Raw genomic sequence first — 20,792 nt, forward strand, 5'->3', positions numbered from 1 at the left:
TCTCAGTTGTTGAATCTTGCTATGTTCATACAAATATTTACACATGTTAAGTTTGCTGAAAATAAACGTATTTTTTTGCTGAGTTTAGTTGTATTGATTAAGGTTTTAAATTAGTACTAAAGACTGGCACCCATAACCAGTAAAGTTTCTTTAAAGATTGTACATTAGCTTAGCGTAGTTACACTCTCTTGATTGAATCTAGCAAATACAAGGGTTTTTACGCCTCTTTGTGGTCACCATGTGAAGTGTGAACACTGGGAGCCGAGGCCACATGACAGCAGCATCCGTTCTGAGAAGGAGAGGCTCAGTGGGGGAAATAACTTAACTACTAAAATAAACATGTTTGTGGCTCGTAGCATTGCAGCAGATCACAAAGATCTAATCCACGATGTTTCCTACGATTTTCACGGCCGGAGAATGGCAACGTGTTCAAGTGACCAAAGTGTCAAGGTAAAAAAAAAAACGAGTGAGCTAAGCTAACTAGCTAGTAGCAGGCTAGCTTGCTTGCTAACTTTTTACCTTATTAATATTGAACTTAACAGCTAATTCAGTAACCAAATTAACTGCAGCTAACTAGTTTACTTGATTAATATTACCCACTTTTAGAGAAAAGTAATTCACTGATAATATTTGCAGTTTTAAAACAGTTAGCTAGCTAACGTTAACTAAGCTAACCAGCTAGTTTGCAAGCCATGCAGCTAGCTTGCTATGCTAGCTAGGATGTAAACAAAATGCCCAGACTGTAACCAGAGCTTGCTTTAGTGAACCATTGTCAATGTTCTGCATCCTTCAGGTTTGGGACAAGAGTGAAAGTGGGGATTGGCACTGCACTGCCAGCTGGAAGGCAAGTCGGTTTTATTTCTTACACGCCAAGATTTAAAAGTGTGTTTTTAAAGTATTCGCTTTGAATTGTAGCTAGCTCCTCTCCCTTTTTGAAAGGACTTTCTTTGCTTATTCAATCCTGAAATGGTGTGTAGAATGAAGGTTTGTTATTGACTGGTCTTTGCAGACACACAGCGGGTCAGTATGGAGGGTGACATGGGCCCACCCTGAGTTTGGACAGGTGCTGGCCTCATGCTCCTTTGACCGAACAGCCGCTGTGTGGGAGGAGATAGTTGGGGAGTCTAATGACAAACAGAGGGGGCAGAGCCACTGGGTAAGACTCCTGGACATTCCGCTACGAGCCTGGTCTCACATATATTTGTATTGTCCTGCCGATCTTGTACCAGGCTATTATCCAGCCACTGCTGTGAGGTGATTCTTTGACCCAAGTTATTGGGTGAAAGAGACATGTGCCTTGGTGTGCAGTATCGGCAAATTATTCTCATTCTGCCTAGATAAAGAGGACGACCCTGGTGGACAGCAGGACGTCGGTGACGGACGTGAAGTTTGCTCCTAAACACATGGGTCTGATGCTGACCACGTGCTCAGCAGACGGGGTGGTGAGGGTCTACGAGGCTCCAGACGTGATGAACCTCAGCCAGTGGTCCCTGCAGCATGAGATCTCCTGTAAACTCAGCTGCTCCTGTATCTCCTGGAACCCCTCCAGGTCAGCATCACTGAGTCCATACATTTAGGCCCAATTCACTCCAGGTGAAACCAGGTCAGCATCACTGAGTCCATACATTTAGGCCCAATCCACTCCAGGTGAAACCAGGGCAGCATCACTGAGTCCATACATTTAGGCCCAATCCACTCCAGGTGAAACCAGGTCAGCATCACTGAGTCCATACATTTAGGCCCAATTCACTCCAGGTGAAACCAGTCAGTCATTTTTAAGATGAAATCACTTTTATTTGTCAATTATTCACAATGTCCAATGAACTACAGTGTTGCTGATTGGACACAGTGTCCAATGAACTACAGTGTTAATTGGTGTTGCTGATTGGACACAGTGTCCAATGAACTACAGTGTTCATTGGTGTTGCTGATTGGACACAGTGTCCAATGAACTACAGTGTTCATTGGTGTTGCTGATTGGACACAGTGTCCAATGAACTAAAGTGTTGCTGATTGGACACAGTGTCCAATGAACTAAAGTGTTCATTAGTGTTGCTGATTGTACACAGTGTCCAATGAACTAAAGTGTTGCTGATTGGACACAGCACACACTGTAACACCCCTGTGTTACATTCTCTATAGCATTGGGTATTCAACTCTGACCCTACGAGGTCCAGAGCCTGCTGGTTTTCTGTTCTACCTGATAATGAATTGCATGTAGCTGGTGTCCCCGGTCTAAATTAGAACAATGATAAAATGCAGTGACGCTGGCTTCGAGGTCCAGAGTTGAGTTTGAGGGCTGTAGAGTTTCTCAAGATGTTACTGTTCCACTGCTGTGAAAATGCATTTGGATCTTTCCTTCAGCAGCAGATACTGGTGGGCTATTGTATTGATGCCTATTAACATGTTACCTAGTTGTCTAACTGTCTATTTATCAGCAGATACTGGTGGGCTATTGTATTGATGCCTATTAACATGTTACCTAGTTGTCTAACTGTCTATTTATCAGCAGCTGTAGATACTGATGGGCTATTGTATTGATGCCTATTAACATGTTACCTAGTTGTCTAACTGTCTATTTATCAGCAGCTGTAGATACTGATGGGCTATTGTATTGATGCCTATTAACATGTTACCTAGTTGTCTAACTGTCTATTTATCAGCAGATACTGGTGGGCTATTGTATTGATGCCTATTAACATGTTACCTAGTTGTCTAACTGTCTATTTATCAGCAGCTGTAGATACTGATGGGCTATTGTATTGATGCCTAGTTGTCTAACTGTCTATTTATCAGCAGCTGTAGATACTGATGGGCTATTGTATTGATGCCTATTAACATGTTACCTAGTTGTCTAACTGTCTATTTATCAGCAGCTGTAGATACTGGTGGGCTATTGTATTGATGCCTATTAACATGTTACCTAGTTGTCTAACTGTCTATTTATCAGCAGCTGTAGATACTGATGGGCTATTGTATTGATGCCTATTAACATGTTACCTTGTTGTCTAACTGTCTATTTATCAGCAGCTGTAGATACTGGTGGGCTATTGTATTGATGCCTATTAACATGTTACCTAGTTGTCTAACTGTCTATTTATCAGCAGCTGTAGATACTGATGGGCTATTGTATTGATACCTATTAACATGTTACCTAGTTGTCTAACTGTCTATTTATCAGCAGCTGTAGATACTGATGGGCTATTGTATTGATGCCTATTAACATGTTACCTAGTTGTCTAACTGTCTATTTATCAGCAGCTGTAGATACTGGTGGGCTATTGTATTGATGCCTATTAACATGTTACCTAGTTGTCTAACTGTCTATTTATCAGCAGCTGTAGATACTGATGGGCTATTGTATTGATGCCTATTAACATGTTACCTAGTTGTCTAACTGTCTATTTATCAGCAGCTGCAGATACTGATGGGCTATTGTATTGATGCCTATTAACATGTTACCTAGTTGTCTAACTGTCTATGTATCCTTGTCTCCTTAGTTCTCGCGCCCACCCTCCCATGATAGCAGTGGGAAGTGATGACAGCAACGTGATGTACGGTGGGAAGGTTCAGATCTACGAGTACAATGACAACACTAGGTCAGTCCTATTACATTATTAGTATAATGACAACACTAGGTCAGTCCTATTACATTATTAGTATAATGACAACACTAGGTCAGTCCTATTACATTATTAGTATAATGACAACACTAGGTCAGTCCTATTACATTATTAGTATAATGACAACACTAGGTCAGTCCTATTACATTATTAGTATAATGACAACACTAGGTCAGTCCTATTACATTATTAGTATAATGAAAACACTAGGTCAGTCCTATTACATTATTAGTATAATGACAACACTAGGTCAGTCCTATTACATTATTAGTATAATGAAAACACTAGGTCAGTCCTATTACATTATTAGTATAATGAAAACACTAGGTCAGTCCTATTACATTATTAGTATAATGAAAACACTAGGTCAGTCCTATTACATTATTAGTATAATGAAAACACTAGGTCAGTCCTATTACATTATTAGTATAATGAAAACACTAGGTCAGTCCTATTACATTAGTAGTATAATGAAAACACTAGGTCAGTCCTATTACATTATTAGTATAATGACAACACTAGGTCAGTCCTATTACATTATTAGTATAATGAAAACACTAGGTCAGTCCTATTACATTATTAGTATAATGACAACACTAGGTCAGTCCTATTACATTATTAGTATAATGAAAACACTAGGTCAGTCCTATTACATTATTAGTATAATGAAAACACTAGGTCAGTCCTATTACATTATTAGTATAATGACAACACTAGGTCAGTCCTATTACATTATTAGTATAATGACAACACTAGGTCAGTCCTATTACATTATTAGTATAATGACAACACTAGGTCAGTCCTATTACATTATTAGTATAATGACAACACTAGGTCAGTCCTATTACATTATTAGTATAATGACAACACTAGGTCAGTCCTATTACATTATTAGTATAATGACAACACTAGGTCAGTCCTATTACATTATTAGTATAATGAAAACACTAGGTCAGTCCTATTACATTATTAGTATAATGACAACACTAGGTCAGTCCTATTACATTATTAGTATAATGACAACACTAGGTCAGTCCTATTACATTATTAGTATAATGACAACACTAGGTCAGTCCTATTACATTATTAGTATAATGACAACACTAGGTCAGTCTTATTACCTGGCTATTACATTATTAGTATAATGACAACACTAGGTCAGTCCTATTACATTATTAGTATAATGACAAAACTAGGTCAGTCTTATTACCTGGCTATTACATTATTAGTATAATGACAACACTAGGTCAGTCTTATTACCTGGCTATTACATTATTAGTATAATGACAACACTAGGTCAGTCCTATTACATTATTAGTACAATGAAAACACTAGGTCAGTCTTATTACCTGGCTATTACATTATTAGTACAATGAAAACACTAGGTCAGTCTTATTACCTGGCTATTACATTATTAGTATAATGACAACACTAGGTCAGTCCTATTACATTATTAGTACAATGAAAACACTAGGTCAGTCTTATTACCTGGCTATTACATTATTAGTACAATGAAAACACTAGGTCAGTCCTATTACATTATTAGTATAATGAAAACACTAGGTCAGTCCTATTACATTATTAGTATAATGACAACACTAGGTCAGTCCTATTACATTATTAGTATAATGAAAACACTAGGTCAGTCCTATTACATTATTAGTATAATGACAACACTAGGTCAGTCCTATTACATTATTAGTATAATGAAAACACTAGGTCAGTCCTATTACATTATTAGTATAATGAAAACACTAGGTCAGTCCTATTACATTATTAGTATAATGAAAACACTAGGTCAGTCCTATTACATTATTAGTATAATGAAAACACTAGGTCAGTCCTATTACATTATTAGTATAATGAAAACACTAGGTCAGTCCTATTACATTAGTAGTATAATGAAAACACTAGGTCAGTCCTATTACATTATTAGTATAATGACAACACTAGGTCAGTCCTATTACATTATTAGTATAATGACAACACTAGGTCAGTCCTATTACATTATTAGTATAATGACAACACTAGGTCAGTCCTATTACATTATTAGTATAATGACAACACTAGGTCAGTCCTATTACATTATTAGTATAATGACAACACTAGGTCAGTCCTATTACATTATTAGTATAATGACAACACTAGGTCAGTCCTATTACATTATTAGTATAATGACAACACTAGGTCAGTCCTATTACATTATTAGTATAATGACAACACTAGGTCAGTCCTATTACATTATTAGTATAATGACAACACTAGGTCAGTCCTATTACATTATTAGTATAATGACAACACTAGGTCAGTCCTATTACATTATTAGTATAATGACAACACTAGGTCAGTCTTATTACCTGGCTATTACATTATTAGTATAATGACAACACTAGGTCAGTCTTATTACCTGGCTATTACATTATTAGTATAATGACAACACTAGGTCAGTCCTATTACATTATTAGTACAATGAAAACACTAGGTCAGTCCTATTACATTATTAGTACAATGAAAACACTAGGTCAGTCTTATTACCTGGCTATTACATTATTAGTATAATGACAACACTAGGTCAGTCCTATTACATTATTAGTACAATGAAAACACTAGGTCAGTCTTATTACCTGGCTATTACATTATTAGTACAATGAAAACACTAGGTCAGTCTTATTACCTGGCTATTACATTATTAGTATAATGACAACACTAGGTCAGTCCTATTACATTATTAGTACAATGAAAACACTAGGTCAGTCTTATTACCTGGCTATTACATTATTAGTACAATGAAAACACTAGGTCAGTCTTATTACCTGGCTATTACATTATTAGTATAATGACAACACTAGGTCAGTCCTATTACATTATTAGTACAATGAAAACACTAGGTCAGTCCTATTACATTATTAGTACAATGAAAACACTAGGTCAGTCCTATTACATTATTAGTACAATGAAAACACTAGGTCAGTCCTATTACATTATTAGTACAATGACAACACTAGGTCAGTCTTATTACCTGGCTATTACATTATTAGTACAATGACAACACTAGGTCAGTCTTATTACCTGGCTATTACATTATTAGTATAATGACAACACTAGGTCAGTCCTATTACATTATTAGTACAATGACAACACTAGGTCAGTCCTATTACATTATTAGTATAATGACAACACTAGGTCAGTCCTATTACATTATTAGTACAATGATTGACTCCTCTACTTTAAGAGGGATTATTCAAACCTGGTCTTTTAGTTCACGTTATCATGTTGTTAGAGACTCCTCTACTTTAAGAGGGGTTATTATTACCTTATTACCTTACATTATGACATACAGGTGGAGCAGATGGTTACATGAACCTGGTCTTTTAGTTCACGTTATCATGTTGTTAGAGACTCCTCTACTTTAAGAGGGGTTATTATTACCTTATTACCTTACATTATGACATACAGGTGGAGCAGATGGTTACATGAACCTGGTCTTTTAGTTCACGTTATCATGTTGTTAGAGACTCCTCTACTTTAAGAGGGGAATTCTCTTGTCTTTGATCAGGAAATATGCGAAAGCCGAGACATTGATGACGGTGACTGATGCGGTGCATGACATAGCCTTCTCCCCTAACCTGGGGCGGTCCTTCCACGTGCTCGCCATAGCAACCAAAGATGTTCGGATCTTTAAGTTGGTACCTTTGCGGTGAGTGTATGAATTGCGATTTAAATATTAAAAAATTTATATATATTTTTTTGTACACTTTTTACTAACGTTTTCTGACTTCTAGGAGTACATATTGAGTTTTCTAATAGATATTAGCTGGATATATATATTTCGACTTACTGTATTGTCTAAGTAGCAGATCACAGCCGTTCAGAGCCTGTACCGTGTCCATATATTATACTGACCTGTTCTGCATCTCTCTCTCGTCTGACAGTAAGGAGAGCAGCTCAACAGGCCCTACTAAATTTGAGGTTCAGATCGTGGCCCAGTTCGACAACCACAACTCCCAGGTGTGGAGAGTCTCCTGGAACATCACTAGCACCTTGCTGGCCTCCTCAGGAGACGACGGCTGTGTCCGACTCTGGAAAGGTGATCTATCTAGTATAGACTTGAGAAGGTGATCTGTCTAGTATAGACTGAAAAGGTGATCTGTCTAGTATAGACTGAAAAGGTGATCTGTCTAGTATAGACTGAAAAGGTGATCTGTCTAGTATAGACTGAAAAGGTGATCTGTCTAGTATAGACTGAAAAGGTGATCTGTCTAGTATAGACTGAAAAGGTGATCTTTCTAGTATAGACTGAAACACAGAGATCGTATTAACGATGCACTCTGGGATCTTAAAGATGTACTATGGAGAAATCGCTCCATTTCCTGGTTGCTGAAAAATTCTAATAGTTTGATTACTTTCTGTTTGTGACAAAAGCAACTATAATGTAATACTGGTACCATCTAAATCACTGTGAAATATTGTCCATAACCATATTGTATTTGTAGCTGTTTGAAGCTGGTGTACAAAAGTAAAAGACACAAAAAACACATTCAAGACCGAGTAGCATAGAACATAACAGATCTATAACTTATATTTCTATGTGTATTTGGTCAGGTCTCCCCCAAAAAGTTACATATCGCAGCTTAAAGCACAACAACATCGCACAGAATGGATGATGTGGTGCACAAAATGGATGACGTAGTGCACAAAATGGATGACGTATTGCACAAAAAAACAGAATGGATGACGTAGTGCACAAAACAACAGAATGGATGACGTAGTGTACCAAAAAACAGAATGGATGACTTGGTGCACAAAAAACAATGGATGACTTAGTGCACAAAACAACAGAATGGATGATGTAGTGCGCAAAAAACAGAATGGATGACGTAGTGCACAAAAAAACAGAATGGATGACGTAGTGCACAAAAAAACAGAATGGATGACGTAGTGTACCAAAATACAGAATGGATGACGTAGTGTACCAAAAAACAGAATGGATGACGTAGTGTACCAAAATACAGAATGGATGACGTAGTGTACCAAAAAACAGAATGGATGACGTAGTGTACCAAAAAACAGAATGGATGACGTAGTGTACCAAAATACAGAATGGATGACGTAGTGTACCAAAAAACAGAATGGATGACGTAGTGTACCAAAAAACAGAATGGATGACGTAGTGTACCAAAAAACAGAATGGATGACGTAGTGTACCAAAAAACAGAATGGATGACGTAGTGTACCAAAAAACAGAATGGATGACGTAGTGTACCAAAAAACAGAATGGATGACGTAGTGTACCAAAAACAGAATGGATGACGATGTGTACCAAAATACAGAATGGATGACGTAGTGTACCAAAATACAGAATGGATGACGTAGTGTACCAAAAAACAGAACGGATGACGTAGTGTACCAAAAAACAGAATGGATGACGTAGTGTACCAAAAAACAGAATGGATGACGTAGTGTACCAAAAAACAGAATGGATGACGTAGTGTACCAAAAAACAGAATGGATGACGTAGTGTACCAAAAAACAGAATGGATGACGTAGTGTACCAAAAAACAGAATGGATGACGATGTGTACCAAAATACAGAATGGATGACGTAGTGTACCAAAAACAGAACGGATGACGTAGTGTACCAAAAAACAGAATGGATGACGTAGTGTACCAAAAAACAGAATGGATGACGTAGTGTACCAAAATACAGAATGGATGACGTAGTGTACCAAAATACAGAATGGATGACGTAGTGCACAAAACAGGGATCTGTTTCAGCCTTTTAATGTTAAATGTTTGAGAGCATCTTTTAACTGACTGAACTAGTTTATTATGTCATACGCTGCAGCTTGACAATGACCACTAGTTGGCCAGGCAGCACCAACAGGTTTGGGACCGGGCTAAAAGTCTATCCAGTCATTTTAAAGCCAATGGTTTAGCTGAAGGGAAATAGAAGTGGCCGTCTACTCGTGAACTGTGTAAAGTTCCCCACACATTTACACTGTTTCATTGGTTCCCATCTTCTGGTCCCCAGCCAACTATATGGACAACTGGAAGTGTACAGGCATCCTGAAGGGAGACGGAAGTCCAGTCAACGGGTCGTCAGGACAACCCGGTGCCATGAATACCATGGTGGGGTCCACTGTCCAGACCTCCCAGAATGCACTGAACGGCTCTGCTGCAGGAAGGTAGGAGGCCGCGCCCTCTGTCGGCCAGCCAGAGCTGGCGACTGACTGCCTCACTGCTTTACTCTCTCTGGGCCTGACTGACACTGCAGCGCTGACCCCCCCCCCTCCCTGGGTCAACTGACACTGTGTGTTGCGCTCATGCAAAGAGCTTGGCTTGTGGCAAGGCCCAGCAGGCCAGACCCAGCACGTAGGCCTGCTCCCCGTGGCAGGTCTGTCTGCTCGTCATAAAAGGAGTGTTTGGGAGGGCTATTTGCTACAGTTTTTTAATGTTCGTACAACAGCAGACTGATGTTTTGGATTGTACAATAATTTTCGGTAATTGTTTATTGACACTTATGTTGATTGGAACATGAATGTTATTTTGAAGAATATACATTTTTAAAACATTTTAGATGAGTTATTAAAGATGTCTGTCGTCCTCACATAATGCCCTGGAAATGGGCATTATTCCAATACATACCAGGGCCAAACATACAAGCTCGCTAAATTGAATAATTGACTCTTTTGATGTAATCTTATAATAGCATGTGTAGAATGTTTAAAGGGCATATTGATAAATAATAAACGTTTATATTTTCAATATATCAAATAATTACCAAAAGGTGTCCATAATCTTTGCATGTTGTAGGAGCATCTGGAATATAATCTGATAATAATCACTATTAACCTGCTGGTAATCTGCAATTAATCTGAATGAAATAATGACTGACGAACATGCTAGTGCTTTAATAACACACACATGGCTGAGTTTATATTCATTATTCCACCCTAGTACTGTACATCAACATTCAGTTTATATTCATTATTCCACCCTAGTACTGTACATCAACATTCAGTTTATATTCATTATTCCACCCTAGTACTGTACATCAACATTCAGTTTATATTCATTATTCCACCCTAGTACTGTACATCAACATTCAGTTTATATTCAATATTCCACCCTAGTACTGTACATCAACATTCAGTTTATATTCATTATTCCACCCTAGTACTGTACATCAACATTCAGTTTATATTCAATATTCCACCCTAGTACTGTACATCAACATTCAGTTTATATTCATTATTCCACCCTAGTACTGTACATCAACATTCAGTTTATATTCAATATTCCACCCTAGTACTGTACATCAACATTCAGTTTATATTCATTATTCCACCCTAGTACTGTACATCAACATTCAGTTTATATTCAATATTCCACCCTAGTACTGTACATCAACATTCAGTTTATATTCATTATTCCACCCTAGTACTGTACATCAACATTCAGTTTATATTCATTATTCCACCCTAGTACTGTACATCAACATTCAGTTTCCAGACATTATACTCCTAGTACTGTACATCAACATTCAGTTTCCAGACATTATACTCTCTCTCCTAGTACTGTACATCAACATTCAGTTTCCAGACATTATACTCCTAGTACTGTACATCAACATTCAGTTTCCAGACATTATACTCCTAGTACTGTACATCAACATTCAGTTTCCAGACATTATACTCCTAGTACTGTACATCAACATTCAGTTTCCAGACATTATACTCCTAGTACTGTACATCAACATTCAGTTTCCAGACATTATACTCCTAGTACTGTACATCAACATTCAGTTTCCAGACATTATACTCCTAGTACTGTACATCAACATTCAGTTTCCAGACATTATACTCCTAGTACTATCTATCGTATGGTGATTTGTTGACGACTGTGTGTTTTGTACAATTTCATTCAATCTAATTAAAAAAAAATGAAATAGTTAGCTTGCGTATTATTGTCCCGTTTTCAATAAGGACTCATCCCTGTGTGGTCTATTGGACGTGATGGATGCTGCTTGTTGCATGCACACAGGAACGGCCAGAGGATCCCCTTTAGCCCTCGCCTGCGGAGCCTGACTGCCCTGAAGACACTCCACCAGCCTGCGTACTGTTAACCTAAAGCCCGCTGACCAGCGAGCACCCTGGTGACCATGCATGGACCAGGATGCTTCGGCAATACTTCTAATAGGTGTTGCTTTATTTTACATCAGATTGTATTTGTCACATGTGCCCGAATACTGCAGGTAAATGCTGATTTAAAAGCCCTGAACCAACAAAGCAGTTTTAAGAAAATATATTTTATTTTTTAAGTATGCGGTAAGAAAAACAAAGAGCAGCAGTATATAACAATACAGGTCTGTAGTTCTGCTGAATACCTTACCACACAGTCTCCTGTTAGTTCTGCTGAATACCTTACCACATAGTCTCCTGTTAGTTCTGCTGAATACCTTACCACATAGTCTCCTGTTAGTTCTGCTGAATACCTTACCACATAGTCTCCTGTTAGTTCTGCTGAATACCTTACCACATAGTCTCCTGTTAGTTCTGCTGAATACCTTACCACATAGTCTCCTGTTAGTTCTGCTGAATACAGTGTCTCCTGTTAGTTCTGCTGAATACAGTGTCTTCTGTTAGTTCTGCTGAATACCTTACCACATAGTCTCCTGTTAGTTCTGCTGAATACCTTACCACACAGTCTCCTGTTAGTTCTGCTGAATACAGTGTCTTCTGTTAGTTCTGCTGAATACCTTACCACATAGTCTCCTGTTAGTTCTGCTGAATACCTTACCACATAGTCTCCTGTTAGTTCTGCTGAATACCTTACCACATAGTCTCCTGTTAGTTCTGCTGAATACCTTACCACACACTCTCCTGTTAGTTCTGCTGAATACCTTACCACATAGTCTCCTGTTAGTTCTGCTGAATACCTTACCACATAGTCTCCTGTTAGTTCTGCTGAATACAGTGTCTCCTGTTAGTTCTGCTGAATACAGTGTCTTCTGTTAGTTCTGCTGAATACCTTACCACATAGTCTCCTGTTAGTTCTGCTGAATACCTTACCACACAGTCTCCTGTTAGTTCTGCTGAATACAGTGTCTTCTGTTAGTTCTGCTGAATACCTTACCACATAGTCTCCTGTTAGTTCTGCTGAATACCTTACCACATAGTCTCCTGTTAGTTCTGCTGAATACCTTACCACATAGTCTCCTGTTAGTTCTGCTGAATACCTTACCACATAGTCTCCTGTTAGTTCTGCTGAATACCTTACCACATAGTCTCCTGTTAGTTCTGCTGAATACAGTGTCTCCTGTTAGTTCTGCTGAATACAGTGTCTTCTGTTAGTTCTGCTGAATACCTTACCACATAGTCTCCTGTTAGTTCTGCTGAATACCTTACCACATAGTCTCCTGTTAGTTCTGCTGAATACCTTACCACATAGTCTCCTGTTAGTTCTGCTGAATACCTTACCACATAGTCTCCTGTTAGTTCTGCTGAATACCTTACCACATAGTCTCCTGTTAGTTCTGCTGAATACAGTGTCTCCTGTTAGTTCTGCTGAATACAGTGTCTTCTGTTAGTTCTGCTGAATACCTTACCACATAGTCTCCTGTTAGTTCTGCTGAATACCTTACCACACAGTCTCCTGTTAGTTCTGCTGAATACAGTGTCTTCTGTTAGTTCTGCTGAATACCTTACCACATAGTCTCCTGTTAGTTCTGCTGAATACCTTACCACATAGTCTCCTGTTAGTTCTGCTGAATACCTTACCACATAGTCTCCTGTTAGTTCTGCTGAATACCTTACCACACACTCTCCTGTTAGTTCTGCTGAATACCTTACCACATAGTCTCCTGTTAGTTCTGCTGAATACAGTGTCTTCTGTTAGTTCTGCTGAATACCTTACCACATAGTCTCCTGTTAGTTCTGCTGAATACCTTACCACATAGTCTCCTGTTAGTTCTGCTGAATACAGTGTCTTCTGTTAGTTCTGCTGAATACCTTACCACATAGTCTCCTGTTAGTTCTGCTGAATACCTTACCACATAGTCTCCTGTTAGTTCTGCTGAATACCTTACCACATAGTCTCCTGTTAGTTCTGCTGAATACCTTACCACACAGTCTCCTGTTAGTTCTGCTGAATACCTTACCACATAGTCTCCTGTTAGTTCTGCTGAATACCTTACCACATAGTCTCCTGTTAGTTCTGCTGAATACCTTACCACATAGTCTCCTGTTAGTTCTGCTGAATACAGTGTCTTCTGTTAGTTCTGCTGAATACCTTACCACACAGTCTCCTGTTAGTTCTGCTGAATACCTTACCACATAGTCTCCTGTTAGTTCTGCTGAATACCTTACCACATAGTCTCCTGTTTGTTCTGCTGAATACCTTACCACATAGTCTCCTGTTAGTTCTGCTGAATACCTTACCACATAGTCTCCTGTTAGTTCTGCTGAATACCTTACCACATAGTCTCCTGTTTGTTCTGCTGAATACCTTACCACACACTCTCCTGTTAGTTCTGCTGAATACCTTACCACACAGTCTCCTGTTAGTTCTGCTGAATACCTTACCACACCGTCTCCTGTTAGTTCTGCTGAATACAGTGTCTTCTGTTAGTTCTGCTGAATACCTTACCACATAGTCTCCTGTTAGTTCTGCTGAATACCTTACCACACAGTCTCCTGTTAGTTCTGCTGAATACAGTGTCTTCTGTTAGTTCTGCTGAATACCTTACCACATAGTCTCCTGTTAGTTCTGCTGAATACCTTACCACATAGTCTCCTGTTAGTTCTGCTGAATACCTTACCACATAGTTCTGCTGAATACCTTACCACACAGTCTCCTGTTAGTTCTGCTGAATACCTTACCACACAGTCTCCTGTTAGTTCTGCTGAATACCTTACCACATAGTCTCCTGTTAGTTCTGCTGAATACAGTGTCTTCTGTTAGTTCTGCTGAATACCTTACCACATAGTCTCCTGTTAGTTCTGCTGAATACAGTGTCTTCTGTTAGTTCTGCTGAATACCTTACCACATAGTCTCCTGTTAGTTCTGCTGAATACCTTACCACATAGTCTCCTGTTAGTTCTGCTGAATACCTTACCACATAGTCTCCTGTTAGTTCTGCTGAATACCTTACCACATAGTTCTGCTGAATACCTTACCACACAGTCTCCTGTTAGTTCTGCTGAATACCTTACCGCACAGTCTCCTGTTAGTTCTGCTGAATACCTTACCACATAGTCTCCTGTTAGTTCTGCTGAATACCTTACCACATAGTCTCCTGTTAGTTCTGCTGAATACAGTGTCTTCTGTTAGTTCTGCTGAATACAGTGTCTTCTGTTCTGTAGAACTGCTGAATAGCTTACCACATAGTTCTGCTGAATACCTTACCACATAGTTCTGCTGAATACCTTACCACACAGTCTCCTGTTAGTTCTGCTGAATACCTTACCACATAGTTCTGCTGAATACCTTACCACATAGTTCTGCTGAATACCTTACCACACAGTCTCCTGTTAGTTCTGCTGAATACCTTACCACACAGTCTCCTGTTAGTTCTGCTGAATACCTTACCACACAGTCTCCTGTTAGTTCTGCTGAATACCTTACCACACAGTCTCCTGTTAGTTCTGCTGAATACCTTACCACACAGTCTCCTGTTAGTTCTGCTGAATACCTTACCACACAGTCTCCTGTTAGTTCTGCTGAATACCTTACCACATAGTCTCCTGTTAGTTCTGCTGAATACCTTACCACACAGTCTCCTGTTAGTTCTGCTGAATACCTTACCACATAGTCTCCTGTTAGTTCTGCTGAATACCTTACCACACAGTCTCCTGTTAGTTCTGCTGAATACCTTACCACACACTCTCCTGTTAGTTCTGCTGAATACCTTACCACACAGTCTCCTGTTAGTTCTGCTGAATACCTTACCACATAGTCTCCTGTTAGTTCTGCTGAATACCTTACCACACAGTCTCCTGTTAGTTCTGCTGAATACCTTACCACATAGTCTCCTGTTAGTTCTGCTGAATACCTTACCACATAGTCTCCTGTTAGTTCTGCTGAATACCTTACCACACAGTATCCTGTTAGTTCTGCTGAATACCTTACCACATAGTCTCCTGTTAGTTCTGCTGAATACCTTACCACACACTCTCCTGTTAGTTCTGCTGAATACCTTACCACACACTCTCCTGTTAGTTCTGCTGAATACCTTACCACACAGTCTCCTGTTAGTTCTGCTGAATACCTTACCACACAGTCTCCTGTTAGTTCTGCTGAATACCTTACCACACAGTCTCCTGTTAGTTCTGCTGAATACCTTACCACATAGTCTCCTGTTAGTTCTGCTGAATACCTTACCACATAGTCTCCTGTTAGTTCTGCTGAATACCTTACCACACAGTCTCCTGTTAGTTCTGCTGAATACCTTACCACACAGTCTCCTGTTAGTTCTGCTGAATACCTTACCACACAGTCTCCTGTTAGTTCTGCTGAATACCTTACCACACAGTCTCCTGTTAGTTCTGCTGAATACCTTACCACACAGTCTCCTGTTAGTTCTGCTGAATACCTTACCACATAGTCTCCTGTTAGTTCTGCTGAATACCTTACCACACAGTCTCCTGTTAGTTCTGCTGAATACCTTACCACATAGTCTCCTGTTAGTTCTGCTGAATACCTTACCACATAGTCTCCTGTTAGTTCTGCTGAATACCTTACCACACACTCTCCTGTTAGTTCTGCTGAATACCTTACCACACAGTCTCCTGTTAGTTCTGCTGAATACCTTACCGCACAGTCTCCTGTTAGTTCTGCTGAATACCTTACCACATAGTCTCCTGTTAGTTCTGCTGAATACCTTACCACATAGTCTCCTGTTAGTTCTGCTGAATACCTTACCACATAGTCTTCTTCTGTGTTAATGTGTCTGTGTTCTGCTGAATACAATGTCTTCTGTTAGTTCTGCTGAATACAGTGTCTCCTGTTGTGTTAATGTGTCTGTGTTCTGCTGAATACAGTGTCTTCTGCACCTCCTCTTACCCTCCCCTTTATTCTGTTCTGTACAGCTGCCGTAGCCTGTTCACGTCTCCCCTTTATTCTGTTCTGTACAGCTGCCGTAGCCTGTTCACGTCCCCCTTTATTCTGTTCTGTACAGCTGCCGTAGCCTGTTCACGTCTCCCCTTTATTCTGTTCTGTACAGCTGCCGTAGCCTGTTCACGTCCCCCTTTATTCTGTTCTGTACAGCTGCCGTAGCCTGTTCACATCCCCCTTTATTCTGTTCTGTATAGCCTGTTCACGTCCCCCCTTTATTCTGTTCTGTACAGCTGCCGTAGCCTGTTCACGTCTCCCCTTTATTCTGTTCTGTACAGCTGCCGTAGCCTGTTCACGTCCCCCTTTATTCTGTTCTGTACAGCTGCCGTAGCCTGTTCACATCCCCCCTTTATTCTGTTCTGTATAGCCTGTTCACGTCCCCCTTTATTCTGTTCTGTACAGCTGCCGTAGCCTGTTCACGTCTCCCCTTTATTCTGTTCTGTACAGCTGCCGTAGCCTGTTCACGTCCCCCTTTATTCTGTTCTGTACAGCTGCCGTAGCCTGTTCACGTCTCCCCTTTATTCTGTTCTGTACAGCTGCCGTAGCCTGTTCACATCCCCCCTTTATTCTGTTCTGTACAGCTGCCGTAGCCTGTTCACGTCTCCCCTTTATTCTGTTCTGTACAGCTGCCGTAGCCTGTTCACGTCCCCCTTTATTCTGTTCTGTACAGCTGCCGTAGCCTGTTCACGTCCCCCCTTTTCCGATTTTAATTCACCTCTCATTTCTCTGTTTTTGTTTATTTCTTTGTATCCCATTGTTGTCTTGTTTCCTGTCTGTTCCTGTCTGTTGTTTCAGGTATTTCTTCCCCCCTCTGGATGCCCCCAGGGCAGGGTCCAGGTACGGCCACCTGCTGCCCCCCCCTTCTCTGATAGAGCACTCTGATGCCCAGTTCAGCCCCCACAGCCAGCTCCCCCAGTCCCCCATGGCCATCCATGGCCAGCCCCCCCAATCCCCTCTGTCCCTGCACAGACTGTACTCACACTCTAGAGCCCTCAACACCCTGCCTGAACACGACTGACCCTTTAGAGCCCTCAACACCCTGTCTGAACATGGCTGACCCTCTAGAGCCCTCAACACCCTGCCTGAACACGGCTGACCCTCTAGAGCCCTCAACACCCTGCCTGAACACGGCTGACCCTCTAGAGCCCTCAACACCCTGCCTGAACACGGCTGACCCTCTAGAGCCCTCAACACCCTGCCTGAACACAGCTGACTGGGAGGATACTCTTCTTCTTAGTGACTAATCAGAAGAAGACCTTCCCCTCTCCCAGAACAGTTTGGTTGGTGCATAAAACCAGTGAATCTTCATGAGCAAAAATGTAATGATTTCTTAGCCATTTTGTTTACGATAGTCCCTCCATATTTAAACAGCCCTAGTGCTGACTGACAGTCTGACAGTCTGCCTCCCTGGCAGTCGGCCCAGATGTAGTCTCCCAGAGTTGTGAGTGATGATTCTCTAGATATATTTGATCTTGTTTTTTATTTAATTAAAAACCAACATGCTGGTTTACTACGGTGCCTGCGGTTCAAACTCACATCACTGTGTTGGAATGTGTCTTTACAAGACCGTGGCTTTGTGGGTGTGGGTGTTATTTATGTGGGCGTAATTCATGCGGGTGCAATTCATGCGGGTGCAATTCATGCGGGTGTAATTCATGCGGGTGTAATTCATGCGGTTGTAATTCATGTGGGTGTAATTCCTGCGGGTGTAATTCATGTGGGGGTTATTCATGTGGGGGTTATTAATGTGGGCGTAATTCATGCGGGTGTAATTAATGTGGGCGTTATTAATGTGGGCGTTATTCCTGCGTGTGTTTAATTTCAAGCCTAATGTTGTTGCATTAATGAAATGGGGGCTAGTCGATGCATATGAGAGATTTTAAAGAATAAATGCGGGTGTAATTCATGCGGGTGTTATTCATGCGGGTGTTATTCATGTGAGTGTTATTCATGTGGGTGTTATTCATGTGGGTGTTATTCATGTGGGCGTTATTCATGTGGGCGTTATTCATGTGGGTGTTATTCATGTGGGCGTTATTCATGTGGGTGTTATTCATGTGGGTGTTATTCATGTGGGTGTTATTCATGTGGGTGTTATTCATGTGGGCGGTATTAATGTGGGTGTTATTCATGTGGGCGTTATTCATGTGGGTGTAATTATTGCGGGCGTAATTCACGTGGGCGTAATTCACGTGGGTGTAATTCATGCGGGTGTTATTAATGTGGGCGTAATTCCTGTGTGGGTGTAATTAATGTGGGTGTAATTCTTGCGTGTGTTATTCCTGCGTGTGTTTAATTTCAAGCCTAATGTTGTTGCATTAATGAAATGGGGGCTAGTCAATGCATATGAGAGATTTTAAAGAATAAATGCTCATTTAAATGTCAAAACTGACTATACCATCACCACAGTAACAATAAAACCCAACGCTGTTATACAATGTAGCTGTGTATCCCATGCACGTGTGCACTCACAATGTGTCATCCATGACTGACTACCATGGGAATCATCCTTTACACTCACAATGTGTCATCCATGACTGACTACCATGGGAATCATCCTTTACACTCACAATGTGCCATCCATGACTAACTACCATGGGAATCATCCTTTACACTCACAATGTGTCATCCATGACTGACTACCATGGGAATCATCCTTTACACTCACAATGTGCCATCCATGACTAACTACCATGGGAATCATCCTTTACACTCACAATGTGTCATCCATGACTGACTACCATGGGAATCATCCTTTACACTCACAATGTGTCATCCATGACTGACTACCATGGGAATCATCCTTTACACTCACAATGTGAATCATCCTTTACACTCACAATGTGTCATCCATGACTGACTACCATGTGAATCATCATCCTTTACACTCACAATGTGTCATCCATGACTGACTACCATGGGAATCATCCTTTACACTCACAATGTGCCATCCATGACTGACTACCATGTGAATCATCATCCTTTACACTCACAATGTGTCATCCATGACTGACTACCATGGGAATCATCCTTTACACTCACAATGTGCCATCCATGACTGACTACCATGGGAATCATCCTTTACACTCACAATGTGCCATCCATGACTGACTACCATGGGAATCATCCTTTACACTCACAATGTGCCATCCATGACTGACTACCATGGGAATCATCCTTTACACTCACAATGTGTCATCCATGACTAACTACCATGTGAATCATCCTTTACACTCACAATGTGAATCATCCTTTACACTCACAATGTGCCATCCATGACTGACTACCATGTGAATCATCATCCTTTACACTCACAATGTGTCATCCATGACTAACTATCATGTGAATCATCATCCTTTACACTCACAATGTGTCATCCATGACTGACTACCATGTGAATCATCATCCTTTACACTCACAATGTGTCATCCATGACTGACTACCATGTGAATCATCCTTTACACTCACAATGTGTCATCCATGACTGACTACCATGTGAATCATCATCCTTTACACTCACAATGTGTCATCCATGACTAACTATCATGTGAATCATCATCCTTTACACTCACAATGTGTCATCCATGACTGACTACCATGTGAATCATCATCCTTTACACTCACAATGTGTCATCCATGACTGACTACCATGTGAATCATCCTTTACACTCACAATGTGTCATCCATGACTGACTACCATGTGAATCAGCCTTTACAATAATACATAGTGATCCAGAGGCATCACATGGTCTGAGCCTGGATTCTGATCTGAAAGCCCTGGGCACTTTACATTCTAACACTGGGTTTCTCTCATGAAACTATCAGTCTGAGGGCCCTGGGCACTTTACATTCTAACACTGGGTTTCTCTCATGAAACTGTCAGTCTGAGGGCCCTGGGCACTTTACATTCTAACACTGGGTTTCTCTCATGAAACTGTCTTGTCCTTCTCATACTGTACACAAATCACAGCAAGTATCTCTGAAGTCTGTAGAAAGATGGGAGTCGGTCAGCATTAGTATGGTGTGTTGTATTGACTGTGCAGCTGTCAACTAGCCA

At 40.3% G+C, this 20,792-nt stretch overlaps 1 protein-coding gene across 3 annotated transcripts; it reads left to right on the plus strand.

Moving 5' to 3' along the window:
- The first annotated feature begins 225 nt into the window (after positions 1–225).
- On the plus strand, positions 226–19,173 carry LOC109884145 (nucleoporin SEH1). 3 transcript variants are annotated; one of them, XR_004207756.1, is made up of 10 exons: positions 227–450; positions 794–844; positions 1,010–1,156; positions 1,338–1,549; positions 3,501–3,599; positions 7,180–7,320; positions 7,556–7,710; positions 9,654–9,807; positions 11,666–11,821; positions 17,531–19,173. XR_004207756.1 is itself a non-coding variant. In XM_031816674.1 (9 exons), the coding sequence occupies exons 1-9, from the start codon at positions 340–342 to the stop codon at positions 17,751–17,753; spliced, it is 1,293 nt and encodes a 430-aa protein (XP_031672534.1). In that variant the 5' UTR covers positions 226–339; the 3' UTR covers positions 17,754–19,173. The 3 variants fall into 3 exon arrangements, 2 of the variants coding, with proteins under 2 accessions (XP_031672534.1, XP_031672535.1); XM_031816674.1 differs by lacking the exon at positions 11,666–11,821 and having other exon boundaries at positions 226–450; XM_031816675.1 differs by lacking the exons at positions 11,666–11,821; positions 17,531–19,173 and adding an exon at positions 11,608–11,653 and having other exon boundaries at positions 228–450.
- The last annotated feature ends 1,619 nt before the right edge of the window (positions 19,174–20,792 follow it).

Source organism: Oncorhynchus kisutch, unplaced genomic scaffold, assembly GCF_002021735.2.
Source record: "Oncorhynchus kisutch isolate 150728-3 unplaced genomic scaffold, Okis_V2 scaffold851, whole genome shotgun sequence".
Lineage (NCBI taxonomy): Eukaryota > Metazoa > Chordata > Actinopteri > Salmoniformes > Salmonidae > Oncorhynchus > Oncorhynchus kisutch.